This window comes from Myotis myotis, unplaced genomic scaffold (genome assembly GCF_014108235.1).
Source record: "Myotis myotis isolate mMyoMyo1 unplaced genomic scaffold, mMyoMyo1.p scaffold_m19_p_2, whole genome shotgun sequence".
Classification (NCBI taxonomy): domain Eukaryota; kingdom Metazoa; phylum Chordata; class Mammalia; order Chiroptera; family Vespertilionidae; genus Myotis; species Myotis myotis.
Window position 1 is genome coordinate 135,742,675 of NW_023416324.1, and position 19,635 is coordinate 135,762,309.

General features: G+C 40.5%; 1 protein-coding gene across 5 annotated transcripts in view; it reads left to right on the top strand.

The window, feature by feature from the left end:
• Positions 1-19,635, top strand: part of CRYBG3 (crystallin beta-gamma domain containing 3) — a 131,278-nt gene that overhangs the window by 14,943 nt on the left and 96,700 nt on the right. For 4 of the 5 annotated variants that reach the window (XM_036352724.1, XM_036352725.1, XM_036352726.1 and 1 more), the window contains exon 2: positions 6,211-6,277. The exons of the other annotated variant lie outside the window; for it this stretch is intronic. In XM_036352724.1, the coding sequence (XP_036208617.1) occupies positions 6,211-6,277 (67 nt within the window). The remainder of the gene's footprint in view (positions 1-6,210; positions 6,278-19,635) is intronic. 5 annotated transcript variants of the gene reach the window in all.

The following is a 19,635-nucleotide window of genomic DNA, read 5'->3' on the forward strand; positions in this document are numbered from 1 at the left end:
GTCCCTGGGACAGTGGCCTGGGGGACTGTTGAGATGTCAGGGCACTCCCAAGTCAGGGACTGCCTTCTATTCGGTGACCTTGTGTTTAGGGATGCTCAGAATTACTGCCAGTGATGTCAGCAGCTCCAGAGTCTGCCTCCTTTCCTCTCCGGAAATGGCAAGGAATCGGAGACTCCCATGTCTGTGGAGAAGCTGGCAAACCTCGGGAAGGCGGTTACAGAAGCTGTATTCAGTCCTTTAACATTTCCAGATTTTTCTGATTCAGCCACAGTAATGCTGTGAGAGAAAGGCAGGGTCAAAGGCGGTCCCCAGCAGCTGTTCCACGAGGGGAAAGAGGGAAGAGCTTTCCTCTCCCTCGCTGCCTCTGTCCTCCCCGAGTGCAGGGTAGGCACTGTTCCTGCGTGTCTCTGTTGGCCATGCAGGAGTTGCGTTCTCACCACATGAGGCACTGACTGGAGAGGCCCGGCAGCAGCCCTGTGCTGCGGTCCGGTCTGCGGCGTGCACTGATGACGGGATTTTTCCTTGCTGGTCCCACGCCAGCCGTACTTGTGATGCTCAGCGTGCTCATCAGGGCAGTGGCTCTGCTAGGACCAGGGGCTCTGCCGGACTTTGGTGTTGGGAGATGGGTAATGTTTTACAGGAATGAGTTTTCTAAATAACTGATATCTACCCTTTAAGTATCCACACATAACACATGCAGATATTAAATGGAGAGCCTTCTGACCAGATCCTTCTCTTCCCTATACATGTCTCAGCTGTTGGTTTTAGCTGAGTATAGAAATGTGGTCAGAGGAACACCTGCATTAGAGCAACCCAGGGAAGGGGAGTTGGTTGTTGAAAATGTGGGTCCCTGAGCCCCATGCCAAGTGGTATCCTTGACAATCGGGCCCAGAAATCTGTTTTATAAATACAGTGGCCCAGGTGGTTGTGGGGCATCCAGATAGGGTTCTGAAGGAGTGAGGACACGGGTTTTGTCTGGTATGATCACTGCTCCACCCCTAGCACCAAGAACAGTGCCTGACACCTAACGAGTATGCAGTACATACCTGGTGAGGGAGTGAGTACAAGTATATGTATTTGTGCCATTTTCAGCTGCTTCTCTGCAATCGGTGAGGGAATCTTGTTAGAATTTAATGAAAATTAAGAATATAAAATGTCTTAAGTGACAGAATAGGGGCTTTCCTCTTTGTAAATTATTTGAACTCTAGTATGTTATATGCCCCTTTTTCCATGGCCCCGAGGTTTATTTTAGGTCTGGCATGAAGTAGGTAAATGCTTAATGGCTGTACTTTTGATTCCTGGTTTTCAGCTCTGTTCTAAATAAGATTGCTTCAAAACTGAAGAGCTTCTGTGTTACTTTGACCTTGATATTCAGCTGGGTTATTTTAAAAGATTAATTTCCAAAGTTCAGTTAACTAAGTAAGATGGAGCTATTTAAAAATTCAGGGTAGTCTTTTTTGTGCCTACGTGTGGTTGTGAGTCCTGCCCCTCACCCCCTGCTATGAGCAAATTGTGTGCTTTCTAAAAATACTGCTATTGAAATATTACCATGTCCCAAAGGGGGTTAAATTGTGAGAACAATAGAAATGCCTTGTCATCTTTCACAGGGTTTGAGATTATAGGAATTTGAACATGTTTCTCTTTCCCTCGTATTTTTAAGGGTTTGAGAGTACCACTCCAAACCTTTGAGTCTCTTATTTATTTATTTTTTTACTAAGCAGATATCTAAGTATCTATTGTTTAAAGTATCTTTATCTACTCTATTCTGATTTTTTGGTGTTTTGCTTTTAAGTCAACTGAAAATTACCTTATTCCTGTTGAGTAAATTTCTTTCCCTGGCTCCACTTTAATCTTTATTCCTTTAGAGAAAGATGATGGAGAATATGAGTTATAGTACATTCTTTCAAGGTGTGTGTGTGTGTGTGTGTGTGTGTGTATACATATATATACATACACACACACATCCATACGTGCACACACACTTCATTAAGAAAAAGAGAATAGTGTGTATTATTACATTGTTCCCTGATTAAGGTAAGCAGGCACAAATGAAGAACCTCTTTGATACAAAAATTTTTTTTTGACAAAGGATAGTTGAGTGCCTTTATCATAGCAGGCACAAGGCTGGGCTCTGAGCTGGAGACATGAATGTTATAGTTTCTGGATTTAATGGCTTCAAATTCTATTTAAACAAATGGACAACCAACCAGAATTGGCCTGACCAGCGTGGCTCAGTGGTTGAGCTTCGACCTATGAACCAGTTCGATTCCCACTCAGGACACATGCCCGGGTTCTGGGCTCAATCCCTAGTGGGGGGCATGCAGGAGGGAGATGATCAGTTATTCTCTCATCATTGATGTTTCTATCTCTCCCTCTCCCTTCCTCTCTGAAATCAATAAAATATATGTGTGGGGGTTTTTGTGTTTGTTTTTTAAAGAGCAGAAATGTATGTATGAGGGGAAGTGGGAGTACAAAAAGAGTAAAATAGAACTAAATTGTAAATTGTATAGGGTTAAGGTGGGACAGGTTATTGCAGGAGAGGAAAGTGAGTTACTGGCATGTGAACTTGGCATATTCTAAGAATGGGCAGGGGTTCTGTGAGCCACATCATGAATAACTAATAGTATGCTAAGGACTTGGTTTTATTCATCAACTGATAGAGACTTGCGGAAGGGTTTTTTGAATGGCAGAGTGTCATGATCAGATTAATAGGAAGAATGGATTGAAGCAGGGCAGTCCGGAACATGCCAGAGAGCAAGTTAGAAGGGACTCTCATAATCTAGAAAAGAAGTGGGGAAGCTCTAATTGAACCAGTGATTTTTAGTTTGTTTTTCTTTTCATCCTCACCCGAGGATATTTTTCCCGTTGATTTTTAGAGAGAGTGGAAGGGGGGGGAAGAGACACCAAAGAGAAATATCTATGTGAGGCAGACACATCAATTGGTTGCCTCCTGCACATGCCCCAACTGGGGCCAGGGATCGATCCTGCAACCGAGGTATGTGTCCTTGACCGGAGTAGAGCCCAAGACCCTTCAGTCCTCCAGCCAACGCTCTAACCACCGAAAAACCCGGCTAGGGCTGAACCAGTGATTTGTATAGCTAATCCAAAATTTTAAAATGTGTTTTTTGCTTTAAAACTCAACACATTCTGAAATTTTGGTTTAGCAATAAGATTCATGAAACTTAAATACAATACAAGTTTCAGAAAGTTTTATGAAGTGTCAGGTATTAACTTCTTTGGGTGATTTTGACTTTAAATTCTTCAGCTGTTGGCTCAGTACAGAGTAACTTATGTGCTGACCTACAACAGTGGTTTTCTGCTATTCGGTGTATGTTCTCAGCATGGAAGTAATTACAGCTACTTGAAAATACTGTGCTCTGCCTTAGCCCATGGTCCCAAAGCTGCCTTTTCTGCAGAGCATTTGTATTGGAAAGAAATTTTTGCCGAAACCGGTTTGGCTCAGTGGATAGAGCGTCGACCTGCGGACTGAGGGGTCCCAGGTTCGATTCCGGTGAAGGGCATGTACCTGGGTTGCGGGTATATCCCCAGTGGGGGATGTGCAGGAGGCAGCTGATCGATGTTTCTCTCTCATCGATGTTTCTAACTCTCTATCTCTCTCCCTTCCTCTCTGTAAAAAATCAATAAAATATATTTTAAAAAAAAAAGAAAGAAATTTTTACCATTTCACTTACAGTCTCACCAAAGCAGTCAGTTTCTAGAAAGCCCTGAAAATACTCTAGATAAGCAGTTTCAGGAATCTGAAAGCAGGAACTAGGAGACTGAAATTAAATGCTTGTTGTAGGTATAGGTAGATTTTAGGTATGTCATGTAAAATTGATTGTAGTTAGACAATACACTTATATCATCAAGGTCAGTATTCTTTTTAAAATTATGCCCCAAATCTTTAAAATATGCTCTTTTTACATGTATTTTGCCAAGCTCTTTTTTTTATTTCAGCTTAAGTAGACCAGTATCAATTGACATTTAATTTTAAAAAAAACAACAACTGAATTATAAACAACCGTGGCAAAAGATAAGGCTAGTAAAATAGAAAACAAAGATATAAGAATCCATTTACTGTAAAAATAACTATTTAGACATTTTTACTTTATAGATATGCATATGAATATAGGTCACAATTCTGTATTGTACATTATTATTTTATTTTCTACTTTTGTCTCTGTTTTTTCCTGTAGGATTTCCTTATGTTAAACACACAGTTCTTTTCTTTATCTTGTTTACATGCTTGCTTTTCTTACTGACTTTTAAAAGGGTTCAGAGCATAGCTGTATCTAATAGCCCATTTATTCCTGCATAGAGTCTGAGACCCAGTGACAGTTTAATCCCTTATATTTTCCAAGTGTTCATGATCTTACTAACTTTTCTTTGTTTTTTTGATCACTACCATTTGTTCCCTGACTCTGCATAATTGAACTGGATTTTATGGATGGAAAAGCTAAGGAGCATAAATTGCGTCCTCTCTTTCCATGCCGTCTGGGTTGTGTGGCCTTTATCTGATCTGAGCTGTTGCCACCTCCTCACCTCCTCCTCTCCATCCCCTCTCCACCAAGCCCCAGGATCCCGTGATTCTCCATGTTCTGTCACTCCCCTGCTTTAGGCTTGTCCCTGCCTGACTGCTAGTAGGACAAAGGTCACATTCTGTCCCAGGTCAGGCAGGTTCTTCATAGTCTGGCATCCACTAACCTCTGGTCTCAATCTCATCTCTAGCCTGTCACGAGTCCCTGTGCTCCAGTTTCATATTAAAAACAAACAAACAAAACATGGTTTTCCAAAAATGCCATATTCTGTATTACCCCCTGCCTGTGTACCTCCTCTGTGGGCACTTTACTGAACATACAGTTGTTCCTTGAATCCTCAGTGATCCATAGCATTTTGTCCATTCAGCAGTTATAACTTGTACCAAACTGTATTATTAGTTTGTGTATAGTTTTACAAAGCCCCTGACCTACTTGTTTTTACACCCTCCAGGCCAAGCATAATTCCCAGCATATCAATTCCCAGATACTGTCGAAAGTGGAGCTACTTAATTTGTCTAGGGTTATGAAAGTATGAAAACAAGATAACATATCAACTTAGAGATACAAATGTTTAGACCTAAAATGCATATGTGCCTAATAGCCACATTAGTTTATTATGCCATTTGAAAGGGCATCTGTGAAAGTATTCCAAGCAAGACAATTAAAATGGACTATTTTGGAAAATCAGATTCTTAGGGAGCCATCTGGGGCACATCTGGGGCTAGATAAACCTGCATCTATTTTGAGTAGTCCCCTGATTCACTAGGTGACCCTACATGTTTATAAAAACTTGCTGAGTAGAAATTTATTTCAAATAACACTTGGCATAGGCATTCAAAAAAAAATCAGGCTATGAAGAACCTTAATATAAATAAAAGCAGAGTGCTAGTTCTTTCCAAGATTATGATAGTTGTACATTGGTGCTCATTCCTGTGATGCTGATTATCAACATAAGAAAGTATAACGCACGCCGAAGCCGGTTTGGCTCGGTGGATAGAGCGTCGGCCTGCGGACTCGGGGGTCCCAGGTTCGATTCCGGTCAGGGGCATGTGCCTGGGTTGCGGGCATATCCCCAGTGGGAGATGTGCAGGAGGCAGCTGATCGATGTTTCTCTCTCATCGATGTTTCTAACTCTCTATCTCTCTCCCCCTTCTTCTCTGTAAAAAATCAATAAAAAATATATTTAAAAAAAAAAAAGAAAGTATAACACACAATGGACTCACAAAAATTTCTGAAGCCTGGATGAGCGTTTTTTTATTTCAATTACAGTTGACATACAATATCATTATTTTCAGGTGTACAACATTTTGATTAGACATTTATATACCTTACAAAGTGATCCCCCAATAAGTCTTGTAGCCCTCTGACACCACACATAGTTATTACAATAGTATTGACTATATTCCCTGTGCTGTACTTTACATTCCCATGACTGTTTTTATAACTGGCAATTTGTACATCTTAATTCCTTCACCTTTTCTGGATGAGCATTTTTGAGTGTATTTTTCAAGTGTAGAGATTCAAATGAACATATTCTTAGTATAACAATTTGTATATGAATCTTTTGAGCAGTGCACATAAAGAACCTTTCAGTGTTCGCGTTAAACACGGAAACTGTCTTATTTTAGTAATTATTTTTATTTCAAAAGAAACTGTGGTTTTTATTTTTCAGTGTTGAAAATGAGCCCATGAGCACAAGTCAGAAAAAGGAAAATGTGCTTTCATCAGAAGCAGTAAAGGTATAGTTTTAAATACATGTTTTATATCAAGCAAATATTTTTCTTAATTTCTGCTCATTCTTATTTTTTAGATTCTGTCATCTCATTTTATATTCCCCAAAGAGCACTTTATGTGGAAATCCAGCCCAGCTCTGCCAGACATTTGCATCTGGGGGTGGGGTAAAGGTGGGGGGAGAAGGGCACTGAAGGAGTTGAAAGAGTGGGGGGTTCTTATCCCAGCTTGGCCACTAACTGGCTGTGTAGCCTTCACCTGAGATGGTTAACTTCTTTGTGCCTTAATTTTCTAATCTGTAAATTGGATCACAGCCTCTTTCTCTAGGAAGATCTTTCATTTATGTTGTGTTTTCTCAAATGCTGCTGACAAAGGTGCTTTTGAGGGTAGAAGTTAACAACATATTCTCACATGGCATTAGTATGTAATGATATATTTGGTCAGCTCACATATGAACTGGCTTTCTTTGCTTCTGAAGTGTATAAGCTGTACACCTCCCTAGATAGTTATGGACAAGTGTGGTTAAAAAAACTTGAAAATCACTAAACCTTGTAACATTTCTTTTCGCTCATGCGGATTTTCTATAAATTAGATGTTGGTTTTGTTTGGTGATGTGAGGCCAGGTATGTGGCCACATTTTGGTAGCCGTCCAACATTCGTAGAGTTTGATCCCAGTTACTTTCTTTATATCTGATTTGTGACAGTCGGTCAAGGAGAAAGGGCGTGCTTTCCAGGGATTTTAGGGTAGCTTAGCTTGGTCAGTGGAAGGACCAGAAAGTCATCTGAATTCTTCATTACTAATGTGGGCACTTTTAAACATTATGTAAGGTCCAAATGCAATAGATATGGTCAAGATAAAGCTGTTTTCATTCTTTAGTCCTGCCTTCCCCATCATTGTAAACAATATCAATATTATTTGAAAGAAAAAAAATCAACATCTGGGTTTTGTTTTAGAACTTTAATGAAAGAATAAATCAGGATAACCTTGCTTCCCTTATCTTTCTTCATTACTTTGTGAGTTTGGCTACAAAATCCTGCCCCCAGGTTTTATAACATCTCCCCCCTCCCCTTTTGCAGTCAGTTGTTAGCCAACCTGCTGCTTTATCACTGCACATACTCTATAGCTTTCTTCCTCTCCTTTTTCAAAATGCTCACTTCCAATTCAAAATGCTCACTTCCAATGCTATACAGGCAGCCTTGCCCTTGAATGGCTTCACCGGAGATGTTACTTGTGAGATCTCAAACTTCGAAGTTTCTTTGGCTGCCAATTCTTGTCATTCCATCTCTTAATCCTTCATGGCCTCTGCCCCCACCCTTGACCTTCACCAAACCTTCCTGTTCTTGTTCCCTTCTCCCCTCTTGGTATCTACTTGTTTCTCTACTCAGCCTGTAACCTAGAGTGTACTACTTCAGCTCTAATCTCACGGTGAAAAACCAGTCTCCAAACTTGGCCTTCAGGCGTTAATTTCCAGTAGTGTTACTTTCCACCTGCAGAGATTGCATCTAGAAAGCCACATCTTTGTGGATTCAGTAAATATATATGGTGAGTGGGTATAGTGGCGAGGCCTCCATGATTACAATCTTTTCTATCCCTTCTTGTTTTGAGTGCCCAGGACAGTTCAATTTGGGATCTAGGCCCCCAAGTAAATATGACTCATAGTCATGAGACTTTTTCTCTTTATGATTTGAGGCCTATAAGGTTACTTATACCCGGGCAGTCCAGCTAGCCTGTAATAGAACAGGCGCCATGGAACTCTCACAAGGGTAGCCTGAGCATTTGGCCTATGCATCATCTTTGGACATCATTACATTTTTAGTTCTTAAAATATCACTTATATGCTATACAGTCGTGTGCCACTTAATGGCAGATACATTCTGAAAAATGCATCGTTAGGCGATTTTGTCATTGTACGAACATCACAGATGCACTTACACAAACCTGGATGGTAGCCTCCTGCACACCTAGGCTAAACGGCATCGCCTATTGCTCCTAGGCCGCAAGCCTGCACAGCATGCTACTGTACAAAACATAAGATGAAATCCACTCAGTCCAAGATGATGTAATCAGGGTATGTAAACACCACATGAGATTGCTGCCAGCGTAACATGACATACTCTTTTTTTTTTTTAATATTGATTTTAGAGAGAGAGGAAGGGAGAGAGAAAAATAGAAACACTGATTTGTTGTTCCACTTATTTATACATTTGTTGGTTGTTTCTTGTATGTACCCTGACGGGAGATTGAATCTGCAACCTGTCGTACCAGGACAGTGCCATGACACACAGCAACCTTTTTTTAAAATAAGAAGAAAGAATGCACTCTAAAATAACAATAAAAAGTATAGTAAATACATAAACCAGCAGCATAGTCATTTATTATCATCAAGTATTATGTACTGTACATAATTGTATGTGCTGTACTTTTATACAACTGGCAACGCTTACAGCAGCATCACCACAAACATGAGTAATACATTGCCCTACAATGAGGGCTACAATGCCAGGTAATAGGAATTTTCAGCCCTATTATAATTTTACGGCACCACTGTAGTATATGCGGTCCATTGTTGACTGCAACGCCGTTATTCAGTGCATGACTATACACATTTTGCTGTTTTGCTAACCTTAGAGCTATTTGTTATACTTGCATCTGCTATTCCACTGTAATATGAATATTTTTTATATTAATCAGGTTGTTATATCTAGCTGGCAAAACTTACAGGTAGTCCACATTCTACCTTTATTTCTCTGTGGGTTCTACAATCTTCTATTGCAGCTTTAGACTCTTGCTGCTTTCATGTCTACTGTTATTTAAAAGAGGGACAGGTTTTAAAGCCCTGCTCCCTTCTACCTACATCAGAGGAATAGTCATCCCTTTCTCCCTTCTAAGGCTAAACTCCCTAAAGACGCCACCAGTAGTATTGTTCACATAATTCCTGCCTTCTCTTGGGCCTTGTCTTGACTGCATCCATCCCTCCATCTTCACTGGCTTCTTCTATTTCTCTCTAAATATATAAAACACAATTGTATTGTGTTTGTTTTATTGTTTTTTTCACTTTAGGGATCTGGGTTTCTTGCAGTCTATTTTTTTCTTCACTCCTACCTGTTACCCAAACATTTCTTATGGAAGTCAGCCTTAATCACTGTTTAATTCTTTTTTTCTCTCTGCCCTCTCCCCCCTCCCTCACTGTTTAATTCTTAATGCTGTCTCTTTTTTTAATCTTTTATGGTGTTTTTTTTATTTTATTTTGTTTTTGCCAGTATCACAGATGTCTCCCATTTTCTATTTTTTTGCCCACCCAACCCTTGCCCTACCCCAGGCCTTCCCCATGCTATTGTCTGTGCCCATGGGTTATGCATATATGCACATATGTTATTTGGTTAGTCTCTTCCTGTGCCCTCTCCTACCAAACCCCTCCCTCACTGAGATCTCTTGTTCTGGTCCATACATCCATACCTCTGGACTTATTTTGTTGATTAGTTTATTTTATTCTTTTTTAAAAATATACTTTATTGATTTTTTACAGAGAGGAAGGGAGAGGGATAGAGAGTTAGAAACATCAATGAAGTGCCTCCTGCACACCCCCTACTGGGGATGTGCCCACAACCAAGGTACCCGCAACCAAGGTACATGCCCTTCACTGGAATCGAACCTGGAACCCTTGAGTCTGCAGGCTGATGCTCTATCCACTGAGCCAAACTGGTCAGGGTTTATTTTATTCTTTAGATTCTACATATACGTGAGATCATATGATACTCGTCTTTCTCTGACTGGTTTATTTCGCTTAGCATAATAGTCTTCAGGTCCATCCATGCTATATCAAAGTGTAAAAGGCCCTTTTTTTATAGCCACATAGTATTCCATTGTGTAAATGTACCTCAGCTTTTTTATCCACTCATCTACTCATGGGCACTTGGGCTGTTTCCAGATCTTAGTTATTGTAAATTGAGCTGCTATGCACATAGGGGTGTATATAGTCTTTCTGATTGGTGTTTTGGGTTTCTCATGATATATTCCCAGAAGTGGGGTTGCTGAATCAAACAGCAGATCCATTTTCAATTTTTTGAGGAATCTCTGTACGGTTTTCCACAGTGTCTGTACCAATCTACATTCCTACCACCAGCAGCATACTAGGGTTCCCGTTTCTCCACATCCTGACCAGCACTTAACATTTGTTGATTTGTTGATGGCAGGTCTGAAGTGGTACCTCATTGTAGTTTTAATTTGCATCTCTGTGATGATTAGTGACCTTGAGCATATTTTCATGTGTCTATTGGCATCTGTATGTCCTCTTTGGAGAAGTGTCTATTCAGGTTCTTTGCCCATTTTTTAATTGGATTGTTTGTCTTCCTGGTTGTGAGATGTATAAGTTCTTTGTATATTTTTAAAATTAAACCCTTATCAGATGTATCATTGGCAAATGTTTTCCTATCAGTAGGTTCCCTTTTCATTTTGTTCATGGTTTCTTTTGCTGTGCAAAAGCTTTTTAGTTTGATGTAGTCCCACTTGTTAATTTTTTTCTTTGTTTCCCCTGCCCTAGGTGATCTATCAGTAAAAATACTTCTACATGAGTGACTGAGATTGTACTGCCTTCTTTTTAAAAAAAATATGTTTTTATTGATTTCAGAGAGAGGAAAGGAGAGGGAGAGAGGCATAGAAACATCAATGATGAGAGAATCGTTGATTGGCTGCCTCCTGCATGCCTCCTACTGGGAATTGAGCCTGAAACCCAGACATGTGCCCTGAGCGAGAATCGTACCATGACCTCCTGGTTCGCAGTTCGATGTTCAACCACTGAGCAACACTGGCCCGGCTTTACTGCCTTCTTAATGCTTTCTGACTCCTGCCTTTCCCCTAGTCCTCTCAGGCATGGGAAACTTGGTACTGTCCGGGCGTATGTGTTATAGATACTCAAGTAGTTGTTAAATGAATGAAGGTCATTCCAAGGATCTGGTGGCTTTTTGTTAACCACATTCAATGCCTTTTTCTTTAAAAAAAAAAAATTTTTTTTATTGATTTCAGAGAGGAAGGGAGAAGAGAAGAGAGATAGAAACATCAATGATGAGAGAGAATCATTAATTGGCTGCCTCCTGCATGCCCCCTACTGGGGATCAAGCATCTTTCTCTTTTATTAGTGTAGATTATTAGTATAGATTTGGTTGGGAGGTAGAAGTGGTGGAAGATACAGAGGATTGTTAAACTGTTTGAGATGGAGAAGAACCTTGGGCTCAAGTATTTCATTTGGAGGGTTTCATCCATACTCTTTACTTTTAACCCCACCCCTCACACTGCCTTCAGTGGTGCTTAGTGTCCTTAGATATGAGCTTTTTCAGGTTGTCTGTGGGTGGACTGTTTGGCATATGACCAAAGTCCCTATTGCAGACACAATGGTGGAAGCTTTCATTGGTCAGTTACTGTGACTCCATCTGCCTTTGTCTTCTAAACCTTTTCTTAAATTTCTTATCTGCCAATATCTACTCTCTTCCTTTCTTTGTACTTATAGCTTGAGAAAGCAGTCCCTTTACTATCATTTTAGAGTGTTTTGTATAAGAAACAAAATCAATATGTGTGGTCTATCTACAGTGTTAATCCGAATTTTTATCTCTTTATAGTAGAAGAAAGTAAATCTCAGATTGTCACTTGACAAAACTTGCACTGTGGGGGAGGCAAGAGAATTCAGATGCAGTTCTATACCATCATGTGTCCCATTTCTGAACATAATTTATAAGATACATTCATAAACTAAACTTGTCAAAAAGAAATCCTATTGAAAAATTAAAAGAGCTGTGGCAGTAAGTCTGTTTTCAGAAATGAGTCATGAGCTAAATAAAATGAATTAAATCTGGACCATAGGTTATAGATTCTCCAATCCAGGCCTAAATAAATGGATAATGATTAGGTTTATTCTCAATAGATTGGCATCTGCTTTATATGAAATTTAACTCTCATCCCACTTTAGAATTGTTGCTTATAACTAATCATACAGCTTTGATGAAGGTTCTGGTGCCTAATGAAAAACAGTGGCTGATATATGCCTGTGATGTTTCTATGGATGGATCATCAAGGGGTATCAATCTAGTGCACATTATTGATAGTTATTTATCGTTCATAACGCTTACGTTTAATCTTCCCATAAGTAAGTTATTTACTGCAAAGAACTACACAATTTTTTTTATTGTTGCCACTGTTTATTGATATATAAAGATATGCCTGGCTGATAGGGTTCAGTGGTTAAGCATCAACGTATGAACCGGGAGGTTGCGGTCAAATCCCGGTCAGGGTACATGCCTGGGTTGTGGGCATGATCCCCGGTAGTGGGTGTGCAGGAGGCAGCCAGTGTATGATTCTCTCTCATCACAGATGTTGCTCTCTCTCCCCCTCTGCCTTCCTCTCTGAAATCAATAAAAATATATTTAATAATTAAATTAAATTAATACATAATAAAAATAGAAGAATTGTAGTTCAAGATCATCTCGCTGAGGAAAAATAGTCACTAATTGTTCTTTAAATTAATGCCTATATTGAGAATACAGTACTGTTTAGTAAGATAAACATATCAAATATATGCATCTGTTCATATTTTGATTTGTATAACTCTTCTTTCCTTATTGGTCTTTTTCAACTCTTTCTCAGCCAGAGGTGAAACGGTAGTCAAATTAAATGTATTAAATGTTCTCTTGGTTAGGGGAAAATTTGTTACTGAACTAATTTTAAAAATTAATTATGACCTTAATAAGTGCTTGCTATTATTTTTCTCAGTGATACAGATATAATAGCAGCAATATGATATCAATTTAATACAGAGATTTTCTGTTTCTTTTTTCAAGCACACAAACACTTTAAAAATTTTTTTTCAATGATAGCTCTGGCCAGTGTGGCTCAATTCGTCGAGCATTGTCCCATGCACCAAGAGGTCACTGGTTCTATTCCTAGGCAGTGCACATGCCTGAGCTGCATGCTCGATCCCAAGTTAGGGAGTATGCAGGAGGCAGCAATCGATGTTTCTCTCTCTCTCTCTCTCCCCCTCTCTCTCCCTCCCTCCGTCCCTCTCCCTCCCCTCTCCCTTCCCCTCTACCCTTCCCTCCCTTCCTCCCTTCTTCCCTCCTCCCTCCCTTCCTCCCTCCCTCTCCTTTCCTCTCTCTCTCTCTCAACAATCAATAAAAACATTTAACAAATTTTTTCAACTATAAATTCTTGGAATTTTGTGTATAAACAGATTCAAGCAGAGCTGCCCTGTTTCTGATAGGAATGAATTGCCTGGAGCCCCACAGTCAGCCACTATTCTCTGCCTCTGCCAACCATAGCACCTTTTTGGAACAGTTTTAAAATTATATGTACAATGATGGGAAGAACACAGTCTTTGGAATCTGACATATCTGGACTAAAATCCCAGATCTTCAAGTGGTGGCAGCTTTGTAACATTGAAAAATATACTCAACCTCTCTGAACTTTGGTTTGCTGATCTGTAGTAGAAGGTGCTCAGTCCTTATTTCATCAGGATGTTGTTGAATTAATTGAGGTAACGTGTATAGCAGTGCACTATGCCTGATAAGTAGGAACTCAGGAACAGCTGTCTTTTTGCCATAGAAAGTCTAGCTGAAACTTTGCAATTACTCTTTGCTTGAGAGTGGTACTGATTTTTCTGGATGAATAGCATAGAAATCAGCTATTAGAAACATTGATTCTCTATAATATTTGAAAACAAGGCATGCGATAAGGTATACACATTGAACTTTAGCTAGCAGTCAAAAGTCCCCACCCCTTTTGCTTTGTGAAGTCGGAGTGCTGTCAGGATGCCTGAGGTGGAGACTGCACTGTGTCACTGTGCAGTTCAGATGGCGAGAGGGACAGCCAGGGCTTCATCCTGTCAGTATGGCTGGTGCCGGTCTGGGGCCTTGATATCTCAGAATTTGGGGGTGTTGGATATATTGTAAGGTACCTGGTTTTGATTTACAGCAGCGCCAGCCTATCATAGGCCTAGAGTGGTCCTACTTTGTGGTGTGATGGAGTCCCTTATCAAAGTGGAAACTAGATGAGTCATGCACATACTCTAGATTTCTGGGAATAAATTTACCTCCATGAGTGCCAGACATGGAGAACATTAAAGGGGACTCCAAAAAGCTCTCATAGAATTAAAAACATCTCTTATTCTGGCCCAGCGTCTTTATACCATGACAGAAAGGAATGGCTTTTCCCTGTTCTGTGATTTTGTTCCTTCCTCTTCTCACCTTCCATACCTGCCCTGGGGGATTTGGTTGCTACCTACACCTGAGCCCAGTGGTTCTCAACCTTCCTAATGTGACCCTTCAATACAGTTCCTCATGTTGTGGTGACCCCCAACCATAAAATTATTTTCTTGCTACTTCATAACTGTAATTTTGCTACTGTTATGAATCATAATGTAAATCTGATACGCAGGATGTATTTTCATTGTTACAAATTGAACATAATTAAAGCATAGTGATTAATCACAAAAACAATATGTAATTATATATGTGTTTTCCGATGGTCTTAAATGACCCAAAGGGGTCGCGACCCACAGGTTGAGAACCACTGCCTTAGCCTATGACAAAGCTCATATCTGTCCCTCCACTCCTGAGCTTCAGGGTGATAGAACCAATTTGTGGACTGGCCTTTCCTGGGAATGTTACTGGGTATGAGATTGGACGTACTAAAAAAATTGAGTTCCGTGTATTTCATCTTAATTTCCTTTTCTTTCTGAATTCCCTATCCTGCTAAATTGTGCCACGAGTTACCCAATCTTCACATCTGGGAATGATTCTGCAATTTTTTTCCCTCCTCTTGTGCCAAGGCCCATCAGCAGCCCTTCTTTCCATACCCATTGCTACATGTAGCTCAGACTTTTCTTACTTAGATCAGCAGTTTTTACCTATTATTTTCCCCTGACACATATGATACATGACTGCCCTGGGTCACCTGGGGTTAAGGGTGCTTATTTAGCACACTATATATAACTATATCATCTTATCAGAAATTACATGGATATGAAAAATTGAAAGTAACACCACAGATATATAACCTTGATTCCATTCTACAGCATTTTAAAAAGTGAGATTTTACCTCTTTAATCAATTTTGTAACAAATTACTTGTGACATCTCAGCACTGATCACAACACTGGTGTCATGACATGAAAGTTGCAGGAAACTTACTCGTTATGTTAAATGATAACCAGCTTAGGGCAAAATAGGTGGTGGCCAACCTGCTTACTTGTTCTAATTTTTTACTGAAAAAAAAAATAATTATGTAATAAAAATAAAATGTTATCTTTCAAGCAAAATTACTTAACAAATAGCTCATTAACATTAGTGGTAAAATCCACTTACTGAAAAATATTGTTGAGGCAAATATGTCAGTAGTCTATATTGAGTTCATCAGACAATCAACCACAAACCAAATCCATTATGATAAAGGTAAATAAAGAGTGATTTTTATTCAAAATTTAGCACTACGTAAACTATAGGTAACTCAAGATATCAGTAATAATAAACTGTTAGCCCTAACTGGTTTGGCTCGCAGGGGTGGGCAAACTTTTTGACTCGAGGGCCACAATGGGTTCTTAAACTGGACCGGAGGGCCGGAACAAAAGCATGGATGGAGTGTTTGTGTGAACTAATATAAATTCAAAGTAAACATCATTACATAAAAGGGTACGGTCCTTTTTTTTTTAGTTTTATTCATTTCAAATGGGCCGGATCTGGCCCGCGGGCCGTAGTTTGCCCACGGCTGGGATAGAGCATCAGCCTGTGGACTAAAGGGTCCCAGGTTCAATTCCGGTCAAGGGCATGTACCTTGGTTGCGGGCACATCCCCAGTGGCGGGTGTGCAGGAGGCAGCTGATCGATGTTTTTCTCTCATCGATGTTTCTAACTCTCTATCCCTCTCCCTTCCTCTCTGTAAAAAATCAATAAAATATATTTAAAAAGAAAAGTTCAGATTCAAAAAAAGTAAATAAATAAAAACTGATAATAAAAACTTTCCTCAAAATTGAGGTAATTTCAACTCTTGATGGTGGAATTTCAGTTATTAACAAATTTGCCAAGTAATGTGTTGTAGCCAGATGTCTTAGAAAACAAACTAGAATTCTCTAGTAAGCAGCTGGTTTTTATATATGAATACCAGATGTTAGTAACTGTTAATAATTGTAGGTAATGTTCCTATTCATGATGAAAGCATGGGAAATTGTTGCCTTCACCTTGTGGTGGTGGCAGGGAAAACAAAAGATCTTCGGGGTGTCCATTGGAAGATCATATATAGGCATTTTCCATCCTGAAAAACTTGAGTTGTAGTAGGAATTTCCCAGTCAATGAGGGTTGAGAGATAAGTGGTGTCAGCAGAAGGAATAACATGTGCAAAAAAAATGCTATGGTCAGAGAGGGAGGGAAGGAGAGAAGGTGGGGTAGGGGAGGGGGGGGGGAATGAATGAGAGTGCATATGCTGGCATTGGACATTGCAGGCATAGTGAGTGACAGGAGATGAAATCGGAGAACACAGGCGCTAGATCCACCAAGACCTTGAATGCTGTGCTAGGGAGTTTGGATTTTATCCTGATGGCTCTTGGAGGCCTTTAAGGATGGTCAAATTTGAATTCTAAAAGATTGCTCTGGCCTTTGTCTGGAGGTTAGACTGTGGGATTGGAAACAAGTTAAGTCACTGCTGGCAGTCTTCTGGGGACAGGGGACAGTGTCCTGATGTTCTGTCTGACTTATTTAACAAATGGGAATGTTGTAGTTTACAGAAAATGGAAGAATGGAGACATATCATGGTCAAGGTCCATTGGGATGGACTGAGTTAGAGGTTCCAGTGAAGCATGCAGGTGGATATGGAAGTCTGGCTGATAGCTACACAGTCTGAGCTGAGAATACAGGTCTGGGAATCATCTGATTAACTGAATCTGGGAAATGAGATTTCATGAGGAGATAATGAAGGTATCACAGAAGCACGATATATAAGGGATGGCTGGAAGAATGCGAACTTAAAAGAGATAGAGTATTCCAAAAGGAAGAAGGGAAACCTCAGAGTGATGATGTAGAAGCCAAAGGAAGGCTAGTTTTCAGGAAGAGAATCAGTCTCACATTCTGTAAACACATCATGTAAAACCAGGACAGAAAAATAACTTCATTGAATTATCGAGTGGGGACATTGTCTCTGAGAGAGATAATGGTCACGGCACGTTGAGGAGGAAGCCAGAATGCCGGGGCTGGAAGAGGGACTGGAAGAGTGATTGGGAGGAAAGGGAAGAAGATGGCGAGGCTGCTAACTCCTGTTTAAGTAGGTTGGTGGGGAAGAGAGGGAAGGCTGCGAGGTGGGTTTACAGAGGGGCAGGTGCTGAGCTGAGGTTCCTGAGGAGACAGGAAGGATTATGAAGTGGTGCCCTGGTGAGGAGTCCTTCCCCCCTTCATTATGAGAGTGAGCGAAGGATTTACAGGTGCTGCAGCTGTGGTGCAGGTAGGGGGAGGTGGAGTCAGAGCTAGAGGGAGTGTCTCCATGAAACAGAAGGTAGGACCCTCTGCTGAGCAAGCGAGTGGGATAGTGGAGGAGGTAGCTTAAGGGATGTGGGAAAGGTTAAAAATAGCTGCTGTGGAGAAGGGGGAAGATTGCAGACTGGTTTCCAGCAGGGGCTGTAAATTGTGAATTGTTGGCAGTCTGAATCTGCATAGCTGTGCATATTCCTGTGGGTTTCTTAGGCAGGGCTCATTCACTCATATGGAAAAGATCAAACTGGAATTTTTCTGGGTGGGGATGACCAAGGGACAAATAAAAGAGGCTTTGAGGTTATTGGCCTCAAATTAGATGTTTGGATAGAAAAGGTAAGAACATTTGTAGGAACTGAAAGGGATAAAGTAAGAAAGGACAGATGCTGTGAAGAGGCAGGAGAACTGATGGGTACACCTGGACAGTGGGTAGGAGAGCTGGGAAGATGAGAGGCTGTGGACATAGGAATGCCTGCACATGAAGGTCAGAGGTGGGGGTGGTTATGGGCACAGACAGCCCAGGGTTGGCCAAAGGGGCAAGCAGAGGCACAGTGAAGTGGAGGTCATTTGAGTTGAGGGCACTAAGGAACTGGGGTTAGGATGTTCTGAAGGATCATCCTTACTGTGAACAATGAAGGCAGAGCTTCAGGGATGACCAGGCCAGGTACTTGAAACAGTAAAGGAAGAGTTCCTGGCCCTTCCCTGTTTTCCACGCAACATAATCTTCCTTTGATGACACTCATAATCCCTTGACCTTCTTGTCCTTGTTCCCTGTGCCAGTCACCATGTTGGGATAGCACCTGACACCTGCTAGAGGCTAGTTGAAGAGGTGACAAACAGATTCCAGTTGGACCCACAAATCAGTTCTTACATCACTGGAATGTAGGCTTGGTGAAAGCAGGCCTTTGGTGTATTTTCTTACTGCTGCATCTAAGCACCTAGAATAGTTTCTTGCTGTCCATTATTAAATGAGTGAATACTTCAGAGTTTACATTGACCCTAACTGCTGCTTGGTATACTTGCTTTCAGCCTGTGGTAGCCTTTCCCAGAAACACTCTTCCAAGGCTTCTCTAGGTCCCAGCTCCACCTCTGTGTCCCTCCTCTAGCTTGTCATCCTTCTCTCACCTTATTGAGGCCACGACCACTGTCAGACCTTTCTCATTGTCTTTGTCTTTTCTGCTTATGAATTGCTGACTTTAGCCACTTTCTTACCGCTTTACTTGGAAGAGGAAATGTTCCTATTCTTCTTCAAGGCTAATACTTTCCCTTTCTTATAAGTATTAGATGCACAATGTAATATTTAGGCTACGTATCACAGAACTGTACACTTGAAACCTATAATTTTGCTAACCAATGTCACCCCAATAAATTTAATTAAAAAATATATAATACTGAAAAAAGTGTTAGAGACTATAGTGGTCTATCTCATTACCTCTGCTTTTCTTTCTGGAGCCTGTCATCCTTCTTTCTTACACAGTAGTCACTTCCTCCAACAGGTATGGAACGGATCCACAAAACAGGAACAAAAAGCTATTTTTTTGTGTGTCTTGGATCTTAAACCGTCATCTTATGTCTTTCATTTTTTCTGGTTAAAAAAAATCTCTCAAAAGTGTTCCTTCCATTTGTGGGCTGTTCCTGTTTCCTTGCTACTTACTGCTTACCACCCTGAGTTTGGGGCTGTGCTCACAAATTCCTGAGCTGTTAGGACTATTTCTCCTGTATTCCAGGGCTTCTCTATACTCTTCTTTCCTTCATTTATTAATCCAACAAATATTTGCGCATTTTTGGCTCTTACTGTCAGGTACATTTCAAGGTATTAGAGATACTGCATGACTGAAACAGACAAAATTCCTTGCCCTTGTGGCTTTTATA